Source organism: Arachis stenosperma, chromosome 9 (assembly GCF_014773155.1).
Source record: "Arachis stenosperma cultivar V10309 chromosome 9, arast.V10309.gnm1.PFL2, whole genome shotgun sequence".
Taxonomy (NCBI): domain Eukaryota; kingdom Viridiplantae; phylum Streptophyta; class Magnoliopsida; order Fabales; family Fabaceae; genus Arachis; species Arachis stenosperma.
This window is the reverse complement of record NC_080385.1, coordinates 80,134,323-80,159,284: the sequence shown is the minus strand read 5'-3', so window position 1 is coordinate 80,159,284 and position 24,962 is coordinate 80,134,323. Positions and strand designations below refer to the sequence as shown.

The window sequence follows — 24,962 nt, the reverse complement described above, 5'->3', positions numbered from 1 at the left end:
AAAAGAACCTGAAGATTAAAGGTTGAAGAAAACAAGAATTAAGGAGGAAACAATGGCACTTCTTATAGCCACTGCAAACTTATGGCGGTTGGTTCGTCGAAAAAAGCACCGGAGGAGAGAACTCACCGGTGGTGAAGAAAGAAAAGAGAAATAAGAGAAAGAATGTGAAAGAAAGAAAAAAACAGAAAGAGCGGCTGACGGCAGCAGTGAGCTGACGGCGGCATCGCCTGAAGGGCTGGGCAGAGGAGAAAGGAGCAGCACTAAAGAGAAGAAGAAAAAAAGAAGGTTGCTGCTCAACAGGGTAGGTTGCCCTGTTATCACCCAAAACGAGTCGTGTGCGTACGCACAGAAGCCTGTGCGCACGCACAGAAAGCAAAAATTAGAGGAGTGCGAACGCAAACAGCGTGCGATCGCTGCGACCAGAGAGGATGCATTGGAGTGTGTGGACGCACAGCCGGGAGCGCGTGCACAGAGGTCACAAAATAGAGGGGTTGCACTAAAGCGTGCGAGCGCACAGGGGCGTGCACTCGCACAGAAAGCTTGGCTTCTCACTTTATTTTTAAGAGATTGTGCTTGAGGGACGAATTAGTTGTGCGGGCACACACAGGTCCGTGTGCACGCACAGAAGCAAAAATAGGGGATGGTTGTTCACGCGCACAGGCTGTTACCACGCTCCCACCAGAGAGGCTGTCAAAAGGTTTGCGGACGCACACGTCTGTGCGGACGCACACGTCTGTGCGGCCGCACAGAAAATGCAAAAAAGGGAACGCATTCGTACGCACATAGTTGTGCGCATGCACGGGTTACAAAAAATAGGGCAGCACCCACGCACAGGCTGTGCTGGCGCTGCGACCAGAGAGCACTTCAAAAGGTGTGCCTTGTGTGCTCGCACAGACTTGTGCTCTCTCACAGGCAATGAAAAACGCAGTTGTGGGCACGCACAGATGGGTGTCCACACACAGATGCCCTGTTTCACAAAAAATGTTTAATTTCAAAACTACGGTACATAACCTTAGTATATCAACATACCAACCCCAAATCATACAAACAAGCACAAATTCATAATCCACAAGGAATTCAACTTATTCAATCTCAAAATCATCAAACCAAACCTAAGCTAATCATCATACCACAAGAAGGTAACTAAATTAAAAAATTATAAACAAAAGATAAAGTTGGAACAATGTTACCACGGTGGGGTGTCTCCCACCAAACATTTTGGTTTAGAGTCCTAAGTTGGACTTCGCATGGCTTCATTGGTAACTTAGGAACTTCTCCAAGGAGGAAAATCTCCAACTCCTTGGCATTCTTGGGTTGAGTGTGATCCTTTGAACTAGATTTCTTGGCATCATTCTCTTCTTCATGCTCTTTACTAACCTCAATCACTTGATCTTCAATTATATCGCACCCAAAGATAGACTATGCTTCGAGAACGGGCTTCTTGGACTCGTCTAAAGTGAACTTCACTAACTTGCCATCGGACTCAAAAGAATAGACTCCCGAATGTGCATCTAGCTTAAAACGGGCCGTCTTCAAATATGGCCTTCCAAGGAGTATGGATGATGGCTTGTTTGAGTCAATTGGAGGGGTTTCCAAAATGTGAAAATCCACCAGGAAGAGTAATCCTTGGATGTCAACTAGGACATTTTCTGTAATCCTCACAACTAATACAATGCTCTTATCAGCCAACACAAATCTCGCCCCGTACCACTTTAGGGGTGACAAGTTCAATCTCTCATAAATGGGGAGTGGCATAATGCTTATGCACACCCCCAAATCGCACATACAATCCATGAACTTTATCCCACCAATCAAGCAAGTAACTAAATACGGACCGGGATCATTGCATTTTTCAGGAATTAGAGAAGAGATAGAATAATATACCGGCCTTTTGTTGAGCTTGACAATTTCGTCTTTGTGCGTACAAACATCTTTGAGGAACTTGACATATTTAGGAACTTGTTGAATTGCTTGAAAGAGAGGAATGGTTGCTTCAACATTCTTAAAGATTTCTACCATGTTAGGGTCAAGTTCTTCTTGCTTCTTGGCCTTCTTAGCCAAAGTTGAAAATGGAATGGGCATAGGCTCTTCAAGCGAATTTTTCCTTTTTGGCACCTTGACCTTGAGTGGTTCTTCCTCACCTTTTTCGATATTTTTCTCCTTATCCTTCATCACTTCCACTTCATCTCATACCTCTTCGTTGTTCGTCTCCTCACTCAAATTTGTAGGCACAACACCAATCTCATCCAACTTGGTGCCACTTCTAAGGGTGATAGCATTGATGCTTCCTTTAGGAATTGGTTGGGGTTGAGAAAGTAAACTACTAGAAGTTGAGGCTTGTTAGGAATTTTGTGTAGTCGGAGAAGAGAGAGTCAAACGGGAGAGTGTTTCAGCAATTGTAGCCATATATGCGTCTTGTTTCTTGTGAAACTCCCGTTGCTCATGCATAAAGGCTTGAAGGGTGTCATTCATATAAGGTTGATTGGGAGGAGGGCCTTGATTTCCTTGAAGAGGGTTAGATCTACTATTTAGGTGTTGATACCTCCCTTGAGGTTGAGATTGTGGAGGTTGTGGGTATGATTGTTGGTATTGTGGTTGATCTTGAGGAGCTTGATGATAGTAGGCATGTTGGCTTGGGTAAGGTTGAGCTTGCGGAGCTTGATTCCACCTTTGATTAGAATTATCCCTCCATCCTTGGTTTTGATTTCCTCCATATTGATTAGCTCCTTGATTGTAGGTGGACCTTTGTGGGTATGGGTTAGCTACCGCCAATGTAGTGTCCTCTCGGAGTTAAGGGCACTCATCGGTGTAATGGCCACTACAAGCACAAATACCACATGATCTTAATGGTCCTTCGATTCTTGGAGGTTAAGGTGGAGAAGATAGCAAGGCTTGGGTGATTTGTCTCAACAAAATCGTCATCTCACCAAGGGTCTTGGTCAAAACGACATCTCCGGAGGGAGAAACTTCACTTAAAGCTTTTGGTTGTGGATTTCTTGCCCTTGAGTGTTGAGTGGAGTCTGCCAAATCCGCTATGATCTCCCAAGCTTCCTCGACGGTCTTGAGCTCAAAATTCGGATCCAAAGTCGGATATCGGATTTGTAGCGATTGCAAGTTAATATCAGAAGCTCCGGCTTCCTTTAAGGTGATTCTACGAGGTGGATCCGCCATGATGGTGTCACCTGAGTCTCTCAAAGAGATTTTAGCACTCCCCACAGATGAATATAAGGTTTCCTCGTTAATTGAAAAATGATGGTCACGAGTTGATGATGATAGTAAATTGGTGTACTCTTCAAGAGAGCCCGATTTACTATTCACAAAAGCTAGCCGGCGCCGAGCTTGCCTAATACGAGTTAAAGTTCTTTCTATTTCCGGATCAAAAGTGGCCAAGCTCGGGTCTGGAAGCGACCGTGTCATTCAACTGAGGAAGCAATGAAAGCATGCAATTATGAAAAGCAAAACAAGAATAGGCAAATAAACAAAAACTAACTTAACAACCAATAACTAGTAAGAGTAGCTAAATAGAAGTGCCATCTATAATTAGTACCAAGGAGCAAACAAAAGTCAAATATTCACACTATTCACATATTTACAACAACCAAAATCATAGCACTCATTGCACTTAAAGTGATTTCCCCAGCAACGGCGCCAAAAAACTTGGTGGGGGCCGAGAGTGGGTTTAGGAATTTTTCTCAAAATAGAATTGGCGTTGCAAGTATAGTCCCAACCCACAATCAACTCTCGACCAAAGTTTGAATTCAAGGATGTCACAATTCAAAACCAATTCAATTCCAGGAGTGTTTTCCCAGGTCGTCTCCCAAGGACACTTGATCAATGAGTGTACAATTCAGGTTGTGGTGGTCAAAAGGTTTTCAATGAAGTGATAAACATATAAAGCAATAAAAGAACATGCAAAATTATAATAATTGAACTAATGAAGGAATTAAAGAACTAACTATTCAATATAGACAAGTAAGGTATAAAAGGGATTAATGTAAATATGTATGAAAGATTTAAAGCATAAAAAGAGTCTTGACTTGGAATGAGCTAAGGGTCATTTCCTTGTTGGAACCACAACTATGATAATTAGAATGGATTGGTCTCACTTGATCAACCCTCACATCGGAGAGTAAGTTAAATCATCATAAGTGTTCTTAACCCGTAAATTCTAAATTGCTTGCTAATTTCCTTAGCAACAAATTAGTGTTAGTGGTAACAAGAACAACTAACAATCCAAGAATTGACACTAAATGTTGGACATTCCAACTCTAGGAACCTAATTGCTCACTTTCCCCAAGCCAAGAGCTAGAAAATTAGCCTAAAACCATGGTTGAAATTTTGTCAAACACTTGGTGGGCAAAACATGAAACATGGGAAAGATGAGAAAAGGCTTGAAACTAAAAGCAACAAATGATCTCAATCAACAAGAATAACTCAAGAAAGCACGTAACAAACATCAAACATCAAATTCATCAACAAGAAATTTAAATTACATAAGAGAAGTAAAATCTAACTATAACTTGAATTATAAGAAAGAGTAAGAACAATGTAGCTAAAAAGAGTAATAACAAAGAGATACTTAAAATGTGAATTAGCAAAATCGAAGATCAAAAATGGAAATGGCACTTGAATGTAAAACCCTAATATAAACCCTAATAGAGATGATGAACAACTTAGAGAAAAACTATACTAAAGCTTACTACTACTACTCCTAAACTACACTAATGTAATACTATCCTATGGTCTTTATTTTCCCTTCAATATGAGCCAAATGGCTTCAGAAATGGGGCTCCAATCCACCAATATTGTGAGTCACGTGCCATTTTAATGAAGGTATGTGCGGACACCTGTGTGTACGCACAGACGTATGCGCACGCACACTTCGCCAAAATCTCTTCCTATGCATACGCACATGTAGCTGTGCGCACGCATACTAGGCGATGCTCTGAATGGACGCGCAGCATGCACAAAGTGGCTCACGTGCAGGCGTGGCTCCGTTTTGATGGTTGTGCGTACGCAGACATCGCTGTGCTCCTCTCTTTTGATTCTTGATAAACCCCATTTTTAGGGTTTATCTTTTGTTGAATTTAGAGGATTTTGTCAACTTTTCAACCATTTACTCACTAAAATAGCATGATTTTGTAAAATTCTCCCTTAATTGTGCTTAAGGGTGAAAACATGCTTTTTGGGTCTTAAAATAGCTAAATTTAATTCACCTTGATTCCATTAGATGCTTTGATATGTTTGTTAAGTGATTTCAAGTTTAGGAGGCAAAGATTATAATTGAGGGGATGAAGAAAAAGCAAGTAGAAATGGAAAAACTCATGAAGAAATAAAGGAATTGCAAAGTTGTCAATCCTGACCTCTTTGAACTTAATCAATCATAACTTGAGCTACAAAGGTCCAAATGAAGCGGTTTTAGTTGCGTTAGAAAGCTAACATCCGGGGCTTCAAAATGATATAAGATTTGCCATAGTTGCCTAGCGTTTAGAGACGTGTTGGAAGCTGCATGTGACTCACTAAAGGCAACTCGTGGCTGGCCAGCAATTTCTGAAGCATTTTGGGCCCAATCCAACTCATTTTTGATGCTATTTAACCCAAGGATTGAAGAGGGATGGAACATCTAGTTAGTTAATTAGTTTTAGTTTAGTTTTGATGAGGCTTTAGTTAGTTTCTAGAAAGAGAAGCTCTCTCTTCTCTCTAGAATTAGGATTCTTAGTTTTAGATCTAGATCTCTAACTTCTCTTGCTTCAATTTTCCTTTCCCTCTTTAATTCTTCTATTGTAGTTGTAGCATTCTAATTCTCTTGTAGTTTCTTTGTATTGTTAATTTTAGTTTATGAATTCTTTTGTAGATCTGCATTTCTTCTCAATGCAATTGGTAAGTTCTTTGTTGCTTCATAATTGTTTTGCCTTTCTATTGTTAATCTCTTGCTTTTGTAGTTGTTGATTCCTTTAATTCTTGCAATTAACAATGTTTGTCTTTATTGCCTTCTATGTGTTTGTTGAAATACTTCTTCTAGTTATGAGTTAGGTTTTTCTTCTCTTGGCCTAGGTTGAGTAATTGGAGACACTTGAGTTATCAAACTCTCTTGTTGATTAATAATTAGAAGTTGCTAGTTGACTTGAATGTCATTAAAGCTAGTCTTTCATCTAGATTTGGCTAGGACTTGTGATATCAAGTTAATTCCTCCATGGTTAGAGGTTAACTAAGTGGGAGCAATGAACGATTCTCATCACAATTGAAAAGGATAACTAGGATAGGACTTCTAGTTCTCATACCTTGCCAAGAGCTTTCCTAGTTGTTAGTTTATTTCTTTTGCAATTTACAATTCTTGTTCTTTATCCTAAAAAACCCAAAACACACCTCTAACCAATAACAAGAACACTTTATTGCAATTCCTAGGGAGAATGACCCGAGGTTTGAATACTTCGGTTATTTTCATTGGGGTTTATTTTAGTGACAACCAAATTTTTGTATGAAGGGATTATTGTTGGTTTAGAAACTATACTTGCAACGAGATTTTATTTGTGAATTCTTTACCAACCAAAAATCCATTCATCAAAATGGCGCCGTTGCCGGGTGATGACCAGAAGTCACTACCCATTCAAAAATTAGTGAATTAGTTCTTTTGGCAAGCGCACCAAAATTATCGCCAAGTAATAACCCACAGTGGAGTGGGATCGTATCCACAGAGTTGGGCAAATTCAAGCAGTTTTAATTGATTGGTGAATTAGTCAAGTGGATCAATAAGATTGTGAAGTGAAGAATTGTAAATGACATAAATGTAAATGACTAGAATATAAAGAAAAGCTATAAAGTGCAGAAATGGAAATTGCAGAATGTAAAGTGCTGAATCATAAATGGCTTGAATGTAAATAGGAGTGGGAAATTGCTGAATGTAAAATTAAGCAGTAAAGAAATGGATAGATAAGAATGGGGAAGTTCATTGAGATTGGGAGATGTTGTCTCTTTGGATCAAATCTTGCTTATATCCTTTTCAATCATGCAACTCATTGACCTCTTGGCAATCATGATTGAATGAGCCCCAATCCCTTGGTGACTCAATCTCTCAGATCTTGATCAATAGCCAATTCCTTGGTCTAATTGCTCATAAAGAGAGATATGCTTAGTCCCTGATTATACCACACACCCTTATAGGTCCAGGTAGAGGGAGGATTATATGTCACGTATCCAAACACAAAACCCAGATTCTACTCAAGTGTGAGAAGGGATTTCAAGCATGGTTTTATGTTTCCTTTTCCAAGGTTCCCATGAAACCCAATTGCATTCAATCTCTTTCCCAAGATAATTGAACACTAAGCATTAAGAATGAAATTCCTTCTAGCAAATCAAAGAGAAGATGAAGAGAAGAAGAATTTCACTATTATCAATCCATCAAGTACAACATAGCTCCCTCTCTCAATGAGAGGGAAGTTAGCTACTCATAGCTCAAAAAGTACTCAAAAGTGAAGTGTAAAAGTGGATCTAAAACTGACTGCCTAACCCATTCTTGAGTACTCTTTTGGGGTATTTATACTACTCCTAGTAAAATAAAAGAATTACAAAAGTGAAAAGGGAAAATTACATTTTGGAGGGAAAAGAAAACACTCAATAAGCGTGACTTTCCAGCTGGTGTGTGGCTGGCGCTTCACTGGCGTGTCACGTGCCCTTCATTTCTAGCTTGGCATGCCACGCCCAATCCTTCAAGTGGCACGTTCAGCTCTCTATCGTCATTGGCGTGCCACGCCTTCGAACTCAAGTGGCACGCCATAGTGGAATTCTTGTGTTGGCGTGCCACACCCTCGAACTCAAGTGGCATGCCCTTTGCCCTTTTTCCACTTTTCTTCGCCTCTGGAAACTTGAACTAGCGTGGCACGCCGAGGCTCTGGCATGCCACGCCCTTGCTGTGTGCTTGGCTAAGCTCCTTTGGAAAGTTGCACTGGGCGTGAGCGTGGCACGCCTAAGGTTTGGTGTGCCACGCCCCTTTGTGAGTGAGTGGTTCCTCTGTTTGGCGTGCCACGCCACGATCTTAAGTGGCACGCCCCAATGCTTCTTTGCCCTCTGAATGACACTAGCGTGCCACACCTGGTTGCTCAAGTGGCACGCCGAAGTGAAGAATAGTGAGTGGCGTGCCACGCCTTTGATACCACGTGGCACGCCCCACGTAATTGGCCTCCTTCACCCTCTCTGGAAACTTATACCAGCGTGCCACGCCTAAAGGTTGGCGTGCCACACCCATGCTCTTGCCTTGTTCCAGTAGTTGGCGTGCCATGCCTCGGCCTTCAAGTGGCACGCCATAATGAGATGCTTGGGTCGGCGTGCCACGCCTTCGATACCAAGTGGCACGCCTAGCCCTTGCTTTGGTCTTTTTGTGCATTGGCGTGCCACGCCTGGTTGCTCAAGTGGCACACCTAAGTGAGGTTGAGAGGTTGGTGTGTCACGACTTCAATTTCAAGTGGCACGCCCAGTCTTTAGTTGCCTTCAACCCTTCTCTGGATTATTGTACCAGCGTGCCACGCCATGCTACTCAAGTGGCACGCCCATGCATTTATGCACTCTTCAAGCTTGGCGTGCCACGCCTGGGTTCTGTAGTGGCACGCCATAGTGGAGGTTCTTCTTGGGATGGTGAGTTGGCGTGCCACGCCCCTTTGCTCAAGTGGCACACCCATAGTAGTTGATGGGTCAGGCGTGCCATGCCCAACCTGGCATGCCACGCCCCTTTTGTGTCCTCCATTTTGCTCTCTGGAATTTTGTACTAGCGTGCCACGCCCAGTCCCTGGCGTGCCATGCCCATACATTTGTGCTTGGACTTCTTCTCTAGACTTTAGTACTGGTGTGCCACGCCAATGCTTTTCTGTGGCGTTTTCTCCAAGTAGTACGCCAGTTTTACACGCCCAGCTTCTTGTTTGTCTTTTCCCCATTTTTGATGCCCTTTTTCACTTGAAATTCAGCACAACTCATCTCAAAGTAGTGTACCATAATATTCATCAAATAATGCATGAATTGTACTAATCAAATGAGATTTATGCTCTTTTATGGTCTTCTTTATGCAAGAAAGAAAGGTAGATGATGCAATTCATCACAACACCAAACTTAAGCTTTGCTTGTCCCAAGCAAATCATTGTGAGTAAACCTTTATATCTTGAGGCCTTGGCTTCGAATGATTGCGTCGGTCATGTGTATGCGTCGGTACCTGCTTCTCAAATCTTTAATTCTTTGTGTTCCTTCCACTTTTGCATGCTTCCTTTCCATCCTCTAAGCCATTCATGCCCTGTAACCCTGAAATCACTTAACAAATATATCACGACATTGAATGGTAATAAGAGAGGATTAAAAATTAGCAATTTTAAGGTCTAAGAAGCATGTTTTCATTCTTAAGTACAAATTAGGAAGGATTCATAAAACCATGCAATTTATAAGAATAAGTGTGAAAATAGCTAATAAAATCTACTCAATTCAATCCAAAATAAACCACAAAATAGTGGTTTATCAAGGATATCGAAGTAAATAAAAGTTGTTTAGATGTTAAATTTAAAACTGTTGTGTATATATAAATAATGACAAAATCCTAAATTAAACATTTGTTAGCGGCTACTATTTCAAAATTCGAAACCCCATTCTCCTCCCTCATCAGATATCTCTCCATCCGTCTCTCTGCCTGCCGGTACTAAGCTCTGCACATTCACTGGAGTAAATACAGAAACTTTGCTCTCGATGCAAACAGAGGAACCGTCGGTACAGATTTTCATTTGTTCACGAAAACCAAAGCTCAATCTGTTTGCAGTTACTCAGCATGGATGGTATCGTTGGTGGTGTTGTAGAGGTAATTTATTTTTTTAAGAGTTAGAATAGTTACACAAATCGTTGTGTTTATGCAAAAACAATGAAACTGAGAGAGTTTTTCTTTGGCACGATAAATAAACTCAGAATGGATCTCAGATTCAGTTTCAGAGCTTGAATGATTCTCGATCTGTTGCTTTAATGTATGTAATGTTTAGATATGGCGTTGGAGCGCATCTTGAAAGAGCTGAAAGATTTATAAAAGGACCCTTCTACGACCGGTGAAGATGTTCAAGAAGGTAATATTTGATTAGCTTTTATTAATCGATTGGTAAATTTGGGGTTTAGGGTTGATACAGTGTTGCTACTATCAGTGAATAGGCAACAGCTCAGCAGCAAGATAGTGATGCTGGAAAGCTAACTGGAGGTTATTCACTGTCTGAGAAAAAAGAGAAGAATGGTGGTAGAGATCATGCCGTTGAAAGTGCTATCGACTTTGAGGTCGAGGAAATTTTTTATTTATTTCAAAGCAAAAAATACTTTACGTATTTATTTTTCTAATCTCATGTTATGGTTGAAGGTTGGGGTTGGGTTCACAAAGCAGGGAATGAGGTTTGATGGTCGATGACTGATTCGTATGAAGCTTTGAAAGGCAGCTTTAAGTTTGGTTAAATTTTGTTGGAGAATGATGATGAAGAAGGACGGCTTCTACAGCAGAACGGCGTCGCAGCCACTCCTTTCCCAGCAGCAACAACAGGTGCTGTGAAGGCATCAAAGCAGTTTTAATCTTCTATTGCATAATGATTTCTTGTTAAAGATTATTGATGAGCGGATATTTTATACATTTTTTGACATCATTTTCATATAGTTTTTAGTAGTTTTTATTTAGTTTTATTAAGTCTTTATAGGTTTTAGTGTTAAATTCACATTTTTGGATTCTACTATGAATTTTTGTGTTTTTGGGAAATTTCAGATATTTTTTGGCTGAAATTGAGGAGCTGGAGCAGAAGTCTGATTCAGAGACAGAGAAAGCACTGCAAATGCTGTCCAAATCTGACCCGCCTGCACTCGGAAGAGCTTTTCTGGAGCTACAAAAGTTTAAATGGAGCTCTCTCAACGGCTATGGAAAGATGACTTCCAGATCTCTCTAGAAATATATAATAGTTTATACTTTTCTTCGGATTAGAAGGCCCAAAACTAGCGTCCAACGCCAGCTACCTGCCCCCTTCCAAGCGTCCAACACCCAAAGAGCAGAGGCGAATGTACAAACGGCTAGAGAGGACCCCCTGGCTGGCGTTCCATGCCCAAGAAGCCTAATAGCATGTGGATCTCATCAAAGCTCAGCCCAAACACTCACCAAGTGGGCCTCAGAAATGGATGTTAGCACTAAATAGACTATTTTACCCTTACGAGTCATCTGTTTAGTATTTAAGGGGTTATATTTATGTAATTCGAAGATCTTCAAACCTCTAATCACCATATTCGCATATCATAACACATTTTCATTGTATTTTACTTTCAATATGAGTTTCTAAACTTTCTAGGTTGAGGGGAGGAGCCCTGCTGAGTCCTATGAATTAATAAAAGTATTACTGTTCCTTCTTCGATCTGTGTTTGATCTATCTCAAAGATGTATATCCGATCTTCATCGTGGTGAATAGGATGATCTAACCAATTAGCTCTGTTCATCACAATAAGACGAACGTGTGTAACAAACACCCACGTCTACTTGTGTTCGTGTGAATACTTGGAAGGAAAGCACGAGCCAATAGCTTTGTTTATACATCTCTCTGATGGTTAATCCATGACTTCGTTGGGGACTTCTCGAGACACTAGTTTAGCCAATTTCCGGGGAGATTATGGTCTCCGTGGTATAGGCTAGAATCCGTAGAAGCAGCGTTCTCTGATCCGGAAGATTCGACCTTGTCTGTGGCGTTTTGAGTAAGATCGCCAGGAGAATGACTTGCTATGCGCTTCACCCTTCGTCAGAATGGATGACCACAGCCAATGGCGTTCATTCTGTAGCAGAGGAGATCAATGACCACGGGCAATGGCTTTGATCACTTACAGCCTGCCATAGAAAAAGATCATTCACAAGCAAAGAAGACAGTAATACCAGAGTTCATTTAGAAAGACAAAGCAACTCCAACTCTCAACTCTATTCCTATTATTGCTTTAACTTTATTCCAATTCAGTATTCCTTTCACAATCAACAACTCCTGAGTAAATGTTATGTTTATATCACTGATAATCCAACAACCTTCTGATCCGCCTGACTAGGACCTACAAGACAACCATAGCTTGCTTCAAGCCACAGTCCTTGTGAGATCGACCCTGACTCACTCAGGTATTACTTGGACGACCCAGTGCACTTGCTGATACAATAGTACGAAAAGGTGTGGGGATTTGGGCTACCAAGTTTTTCGCTCCGTTGCCGGGGATTGATGAGTTTGGACAAACTGAAAGATTGTCTTGCTCCCTAGATCACGTAATTTTTATTTTTTTGTTTGTTTGAGTCTTTTTAATTTTTGTTTTCTTCTTCCTTAATTTTTTCAAAAATTCTAAAAACTTTTTCTAAAAATATTTTTCTTTTCTTTGTTTGATCTTTGATTTTCTTTGAGTCTCTTAGTTTGTGTTCTTATTTTTTTAGTTTAGTGTTTTTTTGTGTTTTTCGAAAATTTTGTTTTGATTTTCTAAAACTTTTAAGTTTGGTGTTCTTTTTATGTTCTTGAGTTCCTTGAGTCTTTAAATTTTGTTCTTTGTGTTCTTGTGAGTCTTCAAAATGTTCTTGAGTCTTGTATGTGTTTGATCTTAAAATTTTTAAAGTTTGGTGTCCCTTGGTGTTTCCCTCCAAAAATTTTCGAAAAATAAGAGTGCTAGATCTAAAAATTTTAAGTCTTGTGTCTTTTCTATATTTTTCTCTTTCATCGTAAAATTCAAAAAATAAAAAATACCTTTACTAACTTAATTCTAACCATAATTTTCGAAAATTATAAAAAAATTTCAGATTTTAATTTTAAAATTTTATTTTATCATATCTTTGTTGTCAAGTTTTCAAAAATAAAAATTATATCTTTTTCTAAAATCTTATCTCTTTCAAAATCTTATCATATCTTTTTCAAAATTCAAAAATCTTATCTTATCTTTTTAAAATTTCAAATTCAAAATTAAATCTTTTTCAAAATCAAATTTCAAAATCTTTTCTAATCTTATCTTTTTCTAATTTCAAATTTTAATTTCAAATCTTTTCTTATCTTATCTTTTATCTTATTTTAAAATTAAAATCTTTTCTTAATTAATATCTTATCTTGTCTCCTTTTTCAAAATCTCCTAACTAACTCTTCTATTCTTAATTTTCGAAAACTACTTCTCTTCTTCTGTCTCTTTTTCAAAACCTCATAACTAACTCTTCTCTCCTTAGTTTTCGAAAATAATATCTTGTTCTCTCTCTCTTCTTTTTCAAAACTACCTAACTAACTCTCTTATCTCTTAATTTTTGAAAACTTGTTCTTCTCTTCCCTCCTCTATTTTCAAAAATTTAACAATTAAAATTCAAATCATTCTAAATTAAATTAATTTAATTTTTGAAAATAATTATTAATTAAATAAAAACACAAATATTTTAATTTTTGTTTACTTTTTCTATTTATACTTCTTCTCATCTCATTTTTATCTCTACCTCAACTTCTTTATCTTCTTTTCTTTCTTCTTCACATCTAACTAGAAGCTCTTTGATCCAAGTGGCACAAAAAGCTTTCCTCTTTTCACTCTGCTTTCCTCTTTTTCTATCTTTTTTATTTACTCTTATCTACTATTTCCAAGGTATTTCTCTTCTACTTCTTTTATTTCTTTTTTATTTTCTTCTTCTCTCTTCACTTCTGACTTTAAAGAGGAGCTTATTGCCTATTGGCATAGAGAGTCTTCTTTTTTTCTTCTTTTTTTCTTTTCCTCTTGTCTATGACCAGGAACAGGGATAAAGAACCCCTCTTGACTCCTAATCCTGAACCTGAGAAGACTCTGAGGAGGCATTTACAACAACCTAAAGCACAACACTCTAGAAGAGACCTTTCAGAAAGTTTTGAACAAGAAGCAGAGGACATAGCCAAACCATAAGAGGACCTAGAAAGGTCCTTGGTGACTTCACCATGCCTACTTCTGACTTTTATTGCAGAAGCATTGCTGTACCTGCCATTGGACTTAACAAGCTTAAGCATCAGTTAGTCTCTCTTCTGCAGCAGAACTGTAAATTCCATGGACCACCACTGGAAGATCCACATTAGTTCTTAGAAGAATTTTTACAAATCTGTGATATTGTAAAGCCTAATGGAGTTAATCCTGAAGTCTACAAGCTGATGCTCTTTCCCTTTACTTTAAGAGACATAGCTAAATTCTAGTTAGATGCCCAGCCTAGAGAGAGCCTTGACTCTTGGAAAAAGCCAGTTAATGCTTTTCTGGCTAAGTTCTTTCCTCCTCAAAAGATGAGCAAGATTAGAGTGGAAGTTTAAACCTTCAAACAAAGAGAAGGTGAATCCTTCTATGAAACTTGGGAAAGATACAAGCAACTAATCAGGAGATGTCTTCCTGATATACTCTTAGAGTGGTCCATCATAGGCGTGTTCTATGATGGCTTGTCTGAGATGTCCAAAATTTCATTGGACAGCTCTGCAGGTGGATCTCTCCACTTGAAGAAAACACTTGCAGAAGCAAGAGACCTCATTGAGATGGTTGCAAACAACCAATTCATGTACACCTCTGAGAGGAAACCTGTAAATCATGGTGCCTCTCAAAAGAAAGAAGTTCATGAAGTTGATACTCTGAATGCCATCTTGGCTCATAATAATATCTTGACCCAATAGGTCAACATGATCCCTTAACATCTCACTAGGATGCAAACTGTAGTTGGCAGTAATCAGGAAGCTTCTCTTGAAGAAAAAGCCTATGATCCTGATCAACCCACTATGGAGGAGGTGAATTACATGGGAGAACCCTATGGAAACACTTACAACCCTTTATGGAGGAATCATCCTAACCTTTCAAGGAAGGATCAACAAAAACCTCAGCAAGGTTTTAATCAAGAAGGTATGATCCAGAACAGGTTCAACAACAGGCCACCATTCCAATCTTCACTAAAACCACCCATAGTTTCATTAATGAAACAAGGTCCTCCATTAGAAACATGGAGGTACAAGTTGGTCAACTGAGCAAGAGGATCCATGAGATCCCTCTTGACACTCCTCCCAATAATATTGAGGTTACTCTTAGAGAAGAGTGCAAGGCCAAAACCATGGAGGTTGAGGCAAAATTGGAGGAGAATGAGAAGGTGTTGAGCGCCAGTGAAAAAGCCTTCACTGGGCGTTCAACGCCCACAATGACAGCAAGCCTGGGGTTAAACGCCAGTGAGGAACCCCTCACTGGGCATTTAACGCTCATCCTGGCAAGGCATTCAACGCCAGCCAGGAAACACTCGCTGGGCATTCAACGCCCAAACAAGAACGGTTCCTGGCATTGAACGCTAATGAGGAACCCCTCACTGGCTATTCAACACCCAACCAGGTAGCCATTCTGGCGCTGAACGCCAGTGAGGAACCCTTCACTGGGCGTTCAACGCCCACCAACCCAAGGAAGCTGGGGTTGAACGCCAACAAGGACATCCCTGTTGGGCATTCAGCGCCTAGAATACTAGAGGGACTGGCGTTCAGGGGGGATAGCAAGGGCATTCAACGCCCAATAAGCTGACAAAGATGGCGTTGAACGCCTGTCAAAGCACACCCTTTGAGTGCCTAAATCCCACTCAAGAACCCTCTATCTCAGAACCAAAGGAAACCATAAAGACTATTGAGGTCCCTTTGAATGCACTTCTGCAATGTATGAGTTCTGATGAATATTCATCCTCAAGTGAGGATGAAGACACTAGTGAAGAGCAAGTTGCTCGTTTCCTAAGAGATCTAATGAAGCTGAATACTAACATATTTGGTACAAAGCCTCTGGAGGAAGAACCTCCACTGTTCACCAAAGAGATCCATGCTTTGGTTCAGCAAGAGCTACCTCAGAAGCTTCCAGACCCGGTACACTTTTTTATTCCTTGCAACATAGGCACTATGACGTTTGAAAATGCTCTGTGTGACCTAAGGTCAAGCATAAACCTCATGCCACTCTCTGTAATGGAGAAGCTGAGAATCTTTGAGGTACAAGCTGCACATGTCTCTTTAGAGATGGCAGACAAGACTATGAAGAAGCCATATGGCTTAGTGGAGGATGTCTTGGTTAAAGTTGACAACCACTACATTCTTGCAAACTTCATAGTCTTGGACATAGGAAAGGATGAGGATGACTATGTCATCCTTAGAAGACCTTTCCTAGCCACAGCCAATGCTATCATTGATGTGGCTAAGGGAAAACTAACACTAAAGTTAGGGCAGGATCACATCTTATTCAAGATGCCTCATCCTAGCTCTCCCTCTAAAAGAGAGATAACAGTGCAAACTGGTAAACCACTATTTTATGGTTTATCTTGTGCTCAATTGAGTGGTTTTTATCAACTCTTTATCCACTTATTCATATGACTTGCATGTTTTACATTTTCCTTCCTGATTCTGTGCTATGATTGAAAACATGCTTCTTTGGTCTTAATTTTGCTATGTTTAATCCTCTATTATTACCATTCGATGCCTTGATATGTGTGTTAAGTGATTTCAGAGATTACAGGGCAACAATGGCATAGAGGATGGAAAAGAAGCATGCAAAACTGGAAGGAATACAAGGAACTGAAGGAATTGCTAAAGCTGTCCAGCCTGACCTCTTGGTACTAAATCAACCATAACTTGAGCTACAGAGGTCCAAAATGACGCAGTTCCAATTGTGATGGAAAGCTAACATCCGGGGCTTCACAATGATATATAATTTGCTATAGCTGCCCCGAAGTTACGCGATGCGAACGCCTAGATGACGCGCCCGCGTCGCATCTGCAAATTTCAATCCACGCAAACGCGTGGACGACGCCTCCGCGTCACTTTTCCACGACCTGTACGTACCAGAAAACGCTGGGGGTAATTTCTGGGCTGTTTCTGACCCAGTATTCGGCCCGAAAAGCATAGATTAAAAGCTATAAATTGAGGGAATCCATTCATTCATGATATACTAGATACAACATACATTCATACATAGTTTTAGGATTTAGATGTAGTTTTAGAGAGAGAGAGGTTCTCTCCTCTCTCTTAGGATTAGGATTAGGATTCCTCTTAAAGGATTTAGAATTTCTTCTTCTCATATTCCAGGTTTAATGTTCTTTTTATTTATTTTCCCAATTTAATTTATGAACTTTTCCATGTTAGAATTGATATCTTCATTTAATATAATTTGAGGTATTTCAGACTTATCATTGCTTTCTTGTATTTATTATATAAATAATTTGGATTTTTCCCTTTTAGCTTTGGTTGAGTAATTAGTGATACTTGAGTTATCAAACTCAGCAGTTGATTAATATTTAAAGTTTGCTGGTTGATTTGGATACCTCTAAAGCTAGTCTTTCCTTAGGAGTTGACTAGGACTTGAGGACTCAAATTAATTGGTCCACTTGACTTTCCTTTATTTAGTAAGGGTTAACTAAGTGGGAGCAACGGATAATACTCATCACACCTGATAAGGATGACTAGGATGGGATTTCCAATTCTCATACCTTGCCAAGAGATTTTCTAATTATTAATTTATTTTTCTTATCAATTAAATTATTTGTTCAAACCTTTTCAAAACCTCAAAATATACCTTTGCATAACCAATAATAAATCATACTTCCCTGCAATTCCTTGAGAAGACGACCCGAGGTTTAAATACTTCGGTTATCAATTTTATCAGGGGTTTGTTACTTGTGACAACCAAACGTTTGTACGAAAAGGTTTTCTATTGGTTTTGAAGCTAAACTTACAATGCAATCATATTTTTATATTTCTTTACCGATAGGAAATCCTCTCGTCAAAATGGCGCCGTTGCCGGGGAATTGCAAACGTGTGCCTTATTATTGGTTATTGTAAATATTTTTCAAAAAAAAATTTAAGATTTCAAAATCAAATTTCAAATTTCAAATCTTTTTCATAAAAATCATATCTTTTTCAAAATCTTATCTTATCTTTTTTTTTTCAAAAATCATATCTTTTTTTAAAAAAATATTTTCTTTTTGTTAGTTTTTGTTTTTATTTTCTCCTACTAATATGAACTCTCACCCCTCTGGCTTCATGTTTGATTCCAATGTTGTTGTTAGGAATGGGAACTATAATGAGAACGGGCATCAAGGTTGGAAGAATCAAGGATGGGAGGAGCCACAAGGATTTAATCAACCCTCATGGCAACAACCACCTCCAATGGACTATCAACAACCATTCTGTGATGCATATCAAGGCAATGGCTATGGTGAGCACTCTTTTGATTATCAACAACCACCACCATATGCCTATGAACCTCCTCCTCAATATAACCTTGGACCACCATACTTACAAGCCCCTTTCCACCATTCACCTCCATATGACCCTAATCCTTATCCACCACACTAACCACCATATGAACCATACCCAGAACCACCACCTCAATATTCACCATCTCCATATCCTTATAAAAAAGAACCACCTCCATATTATGAATCTGTTTCCCAAAATAATAAACCCTCCTATCCACCCCAAACCTGCATGGAGAACACACTTACTTTTCTCATTAGTCTCACCTCTACACTCCAAAATCTTATATCCCGTATGGACCAACCCTCCACCTCCAATGTTCAACCCTCAAGCTCCAATGCATTTCCATCTCAACCATAGAATGATCACCCCATCCCATCACCACCATCCATGGAAGAGCACCAACATCCATCAATCCAAGAGCAACATGATCCCACTAATGCTATTGACATGGAACAAGAGATAAGGGATCATCTTCGTGAATCCATACTTCATAAGGAGCTAGAAGAGGCACTAAAGGTGAAGGTAGAAGAGACCTTTACAGATGACAGAGTAGTTGAAGGGAGTTATCATAGAAAAGAAGCCATCAAAGAGGAATACGATTTCATACTTAAACACCTGGATCAAGCGATAAATCGATTACCTTTCCGACATTCGGACATTCAAGGAACCCCCATGGCTTCATATGCAGAATCTAATGAAGAACGTAGCATGAAGGAGACGCTAGAAACTCCAGTGGACAATAAGGAGCGTGATTTTGTACTGGAACAAGTGGAGGAAGCCAGAATTATTGAAGAAGAAGGAGTGGTTCAAGACTTAGGGGATGCTGAACCTCCATGGGAAAGTCAAGGCATCTCATGATTGAGGAGGGTGTACAACCTCCAAGGCATCTCATGATTGAAGACTTTGAAAGGGATGGTCAAGAGATAGATTCGATCATTGATGAATTCTTATCTACATTTGTATCCGCTCCTATTGGACTTGACGTGGAGATGAAAGAAGAGGAAGCACAACCTCCTATGTCCTTGGTGAACAATGAAGAAGAGATTGAATTGGAAGATATCCACCAAGAGGAAGAGGTTGATATTGAAGAAGATTGCAAAGAGGTGGAAGTTGTTAAAGAAGAGCACAAGGGAGTGGAGCTTGCAAGATCATTAGAAACACCTCTCCTGAAGCCATTACCGTCCAACCCAACGTTCAAATGGGTAAAATTCTTATCCTTAACCTTTACTTTCCCACTTGAATATGAGCTTCTAGAGACGGATGGTCAACTTAGAGCTCTTTGTGGCATTAAGAACAAGAGGAAGATGGTTAGTAGTTGGAGTTGTCAAGCAAGGTTCAACATGGTTGTATACTCCAAGTTGAAACGCAAAGTTTGGTGTAGAGCTCAATTGAATGGGTCTAGAAAGCTGTTTGGCCACTTGGGTGAGAATTCAAATTGCTTGCTACCCAGATGGAATCATGATGATCAACAAGAAGACGGGTGCAAAAGCAAGGTTTGGGACCCCGGAATTCATTTTGGCAATCAACACTCTTGGGGCCTTGTCACTTGCTTTAACTTGCTTGAAGGCTTTCTGTTCCTAGTTTGGGATCCCGGAGCCTATTGAAAGTACAAACATTGGTGGGAATTCCTGGATCAGTACAAGCATAAGCCACCATGACAACGAGCTCGCCAAATGTCCAACTTAAGGACTTTAACTAAAAGTGCTAGGTGGTAGACAGCCCACCATGGTATGATCGTCCCTCTTCAATTTTTATTCTAGTCTGTTTTGTTTGTTTTTGAGTTTTGATTGAACCTGGAATTTTGCATAACATTCATATTAGCATTCTGCATACTGCGTAAAAAAAATAAATAAATAATAAAAAATCGCACGCGACGCGTCCGTGTCGCCGACGCATCCACATCACATGTGCGTTGGGAAGAAAATAACATGAACAGAGAGTCACGCGAAAGTGTGGCTGGAGGAATGCCCCTGGCACCATTTGACCCACGCGACCGCGTGGCTGACGCAATCGCGTCATTAGTGAAATGGCCTCCACACGCGTCCGCGTCCACCACATGAACGCATGGCCCTGTAATTCGACATAACAGGGTGTATGGCAGTAAGTTGCGCTGGAGCAGGGCTGAACCTGTGCTAGCCACACATGCCCTGCCCACGCGTACGCGTGCCTCACGCGTCCGCGCCGTTTTCAAATTTAGGCCAACCACGCGATCGCGTCCTCCACGTGACCGCGTCACCCTAAAATTTGGCAATATGAGTTTCAAACAGAGAGTTGCGCGACCGCGAGGCTGCCCTCACGCTAATGGCACAAATCGATCCACGCAACCGCGTGGATGATGTGTCCGCGTCATTTCATAGAAGCGCTATCCGCGCGAACGCGTCACTCACACGTCCACGTCACAACCGGTGCACAGCTTATCCAGAGCAGCCAAATATCTTATCTTTTCTTTCCTTCTTATTTCTTTCTTCCTCCTTTCTTACTTTCTTTTTCTTTTCCACTAGTGTTCAAATTCTTTTCTTCAACTATTGCATCTTTTCTTGAATTATTCTGGTGCTTCATGACTTGTTTTATTCTGATTGGGTATTATTCATAAGTCAATGCTAATTTTTATAATACTGATATTTCTTTTGCATTGATATGCACTTACACTATCTTGCATTACCCACACTCTCTTTCCCATTGTTGCAACTTTTGCACTATTGATATGCCATTTACTTCCACTATTTTCTCACTTGCATGTTGTAGCTACCATGTACTTGAGACCTTTATTATTTGGCATTAACACCCATATTTTCTTTATGTTCTTATCTTTATTTCTGGGTTACTTTCCTTCTTTTTCTCTTCTTTCAGGATGGCCACCGAGGAAGGAAAAGGGGAAACGTCTATATGGGGAGACAAGCAAGTCCATCTGCATAATCTTTGGAGAAAAGCATCAGTTGGAGCAGCCCGTCCACTTGTACATCTTAGCATGTACCGAGGACGGTGCAATCTTTAAGTGTGGGGAGGTCGATACCGATGTCTACGGGTTTGTTATTCTCTTCTCAACACCAATATTCTATTTTCTTTGTTTGTTCATTGTTGCATTGCATAATAGATTGCATGTGTAGTTGATTGTTTGCATTTAAATACTTCTTGGTTGAAAAATAATAAGTTTCTTTTTAAGACCCTATTTTTGAAAAATTTCACTAATTTAAATTAAAAAAAACTTAAAATTTTCTGTGTTAAATTTGTTTGGAAGTTCTAATTGGAACATGGTTTTTGAGCTAAAGAACACACAACCCGTGAAAACTTTGAGCCTAAATACATGGTTACATTATTTAAACCATAACTATTTTTTTTCTTGTGTGTTTTCTTCTCTATAACTGCAATCTAGATTTTGTTCCAGTCTATATGTCCATTATTTAGTGTATTTACATGTGGTGCACGAAATTGTGATCACTACTTTTCACAACTCAAATAATCCCCGGTAATGAATCCAAAAACTTGGTGCTCAATACCATGGTATAAACACAACTTCGCACAACTAACCAGTAAGTGCACAGGGTCGTCTAAGTAATAAACCTTATGCGAGTAAGGGTAGATCCCACGGAGATTGTTGGTATGAAGCAAGCTATGGTCACCTTGTAAATCTCAGTCATGCAGACTCAAATGGTTATGGATGATATATGAATAAAACATAAAGATAGAGATACTTATGTAATTCATTGGTGAGAACTTCAGATAAGCGAATGGAGATGCTTTGTCCCTTCCGTCTCTCTGCTTTCCTACTGTCTTCATCCAATCCTTCTTACTCCTTTCCATGGCAAGCTGTATGTTGGGCATCACCGTTGTCAGTGGCTACAGTCCCGTCCTCTCAGTGAAAATGTTCAACGCACCCTGTCACGGCACGGCTAATCATCTGTCGGTTCTCAATCAGGTTGGAATAGAATCTATTGATTCTTTTGCGTCTGTCACTAACGCCCAGCCTTCAGGAGTTTAAAGCTCGTCACAGTCATTCAATCATTGAATCCTACTCAGAATACCACAGACAAGGTTTAGACCTTCCGGATTCTCTTGAATGCCGCCATCAATTCTAGCTTATACCACGAAGATTCCGGTTAAAGAATCCAAGAGATAAACATTCAAGCCTTGTTTGCTTGTAGAACGGGAGTGGTTGTCAGGCACGCGTTCATAAGTGAGAATGATGATGAGCGTCACATAATCATCACATTCATCAAGTTCTTGAGAGCGAATGAATATCTTGGAATAAGAACAAGCTGAATTGAATAGAAGAACAATAGTAATTGCATTAATACTCGAGGTACAGCAGAGCTCCATACCTTAATCTGTGGTGTGTAGAAACTCCACCGTTGAAAATACATAAGAACAAGGTTCAGGCATGGCCGAATGGCCAGCCTCCCAATGATCTAAGAACTAGACATCCCAAGATGATCTAGAGATCTGAAGTGATCAAAAGATGACAAATACAATAGTAAAAGGTCCTACTTATAGGGAACTAGTAGCTTAAGAATTACAAAGATGAGTAAATGACATAAAAATCCACTTCCAGGCCCACTTGGTGTGTGCTTGGGCTGAGCATTGAAGCATTTTCGTGTAGAGACTCTTCTTGGAGTTAAACGCCAGCTTTTGTGCCAGTTTGGGCGTTTAACTCCCATTCTTGTGCCAGTTCCGGCGTTAAACGCCGGGCAGTTTTGTGCTGATTTGTAACGCCGGTTTGGGCCATCAAATCTTGGGCAAAGTATAGACTATTATACATTGCTGGAAAGCCCAGGATGTCTACTTTTCAACTCCTTTGAGAGCGCGCCAATTGGGCTTCTGTAGCTCCAGAAAATCCACTTCGAGTGCAGGGAGGTCAGAATCCAACAGCATCTGCAGTCCTTTTCAGTCTCTGAATCAGATTTTTGCTCAAGTCCCTCAATTTCAGCCAGAAAATACCTGAAATCACAGAAAAACACACAAACTCATAGTAAAATCCAGAAAAGTGAATTTTAACTTAAAACTAACTAAAACATACTAAAAACATACTAAAAACAATGCCAAAAAGCGTACAAATTATCCGCTCATCACAATACCAAACTTAAATTGTTGCTTGTCCCCAAGCAACTGAAAATCAAATAAGATAAAAAGAAGAGAATATGCAATGAATTCCAAAAACATCTATGAAGATCAGTATTAATTAGATGAGCGGGGCTTTTAGCTTTTTGCCTCTGAATAGTTTTGGCATCTCACTCTATCCTTTGAAATTTAGAATGATTGGCTTCTATAGGAACTCAGAATCCAGATAGTGTTATTGATTCTCCTAGTTAAGTATGATGATTCTTGAACACAGCTACTTTATGAGTCTTGGCCGTGGCCCAAAGCACTCTGTCTTCCAGTATTACCACCGGATACATACATGCCACAGACACATAATTGGGTAAACCTTTTCAGATTGTGACTCAGCTTTGCTAGAGTCCCCAATTAGAGGTGTCCAGGGTTCTTAAGCACACTCTTTTTGCCTTGGATCACAACTTTATTTCTTTCTTTTTTTTTCTTTTCTTTTTTCTTTTTCTTTTCCTCTTTTTTTTTTCCGTTTTTCTCTCTTTTTTTTTGAATATTCACTATTTTTTCTTGCTTCAAGAATCATTTTTTTGATTTTTCAGATCCTCAGTAACATGTCTCCTTTTTCATCATTCTTTCAAGAGCCAACCAATCATGAACAACAAATTCAAAAGACATATGCACTGTTTAAGCATACATTCAGAAAACAAAAGTATTGCCACCACTTCAAAATAATTAATCTGTTATAAAATTCAAAATTCATGCAATTCTTCTCTTTTTCAATTAAGAGCATTTTTCATTTAAGAGAGGTGATGGATTCATAGGACATTCATAACTTTAAGGCATAGACACTAAGACACTAATGATCATAAGACACAAACATAGATAAGCATAAGCATGAAATTTCGAAAAACAAGAAAATAAGGAACAAGGAAATTAAAGAATGGGTCCACCTTAGTGATGGCGGCTTGTTCTTCCTCTTGAAGATCTTATGGAGTGCTTGAGCTCCTCAATGTCTCTTCCTTGCCTTTGTTGCTCCTCTCTCATGATTCTTTGATCTTCTCTAATTTCATGGAGGAGGATGGAATGTTCTTGGTGCTCCACCCTTAGTTGTCCCATGTTGGAACTCAATTCTCCTAGGGAGGTGTTGATTTGCTCCCAATAGTTTTGTGGAGGAAAGTGCATCCCTTGAGGTATCTCAGGGATTTCATGATGAGTGGGATCTCTTGTTTGCTCCATCCTTTTCTTAGTGATGGGCTTGTCCTCATCAATGGGGATGTCTCCCTCTATGTTAACTCCAACTGAATAACAGAGGTGACAAATTAGAAGAGGAAAGGCTAACCTTGCCAAGGTAGAGGACTTGTCCGCCACCTTATAAAGTTCTTGGGCTATAACCTCATGAACTTTTACTTCTTCTCCAATCATGATGCTATGAATCATGATGGCCCGGTCTAGAGTAACTTCAGACCGGTTGCTAGTGGGAATGATTGAGCGTTGGATAAACTCCAACCATCCCCTAGCCACGGGCTTGAGGTCATGCCTTCTTAATTGAACCGGCTTCCCTCTTGAATCTTTCTTCCATTGGGCGCCCTCTTCACAGATGTCTATGAGGACTTGGTCCAACCTTTGATCAAAGTTGACCCTTCTAGTGTAAGGGTGTTCATCTCCTTGCATCATGGGCAAGTTGAATGC

At 39.8% G+C, this 24,962-nt stretch overlaps 1 protein-coding gene across 1 annotated transcript; it reads right to left on the bottom strand.

Annotated features, from left to right (window-relative positions):
- Positions 1-1,419: 1,419 nt before the first annotated feature.
- LOC130949642 (uncharacterized) lies at positions 1,420-2,172 on the bottom strand. The gene has a single exon (XM_057878305.1). It carries the CDS (start codon positions 2,170-2,172, stop codon positions 1,420-1,422), a length of 753 nt encoding a protein of 250 aa, XP_057734288.1.
- Positions 2,173-24,962: the final 22,790 nt, after the last annotated feature.

Excerpts from the sequence above, each read along its gene's own strand:
- LOC130949642 (XM_057878305.1), bottom strand. The coding sequence starts at position 2,172 with ATGAAGGATAAGGAGAAAAATATCGAAAAAGGTGAGGAAGAACCACTC.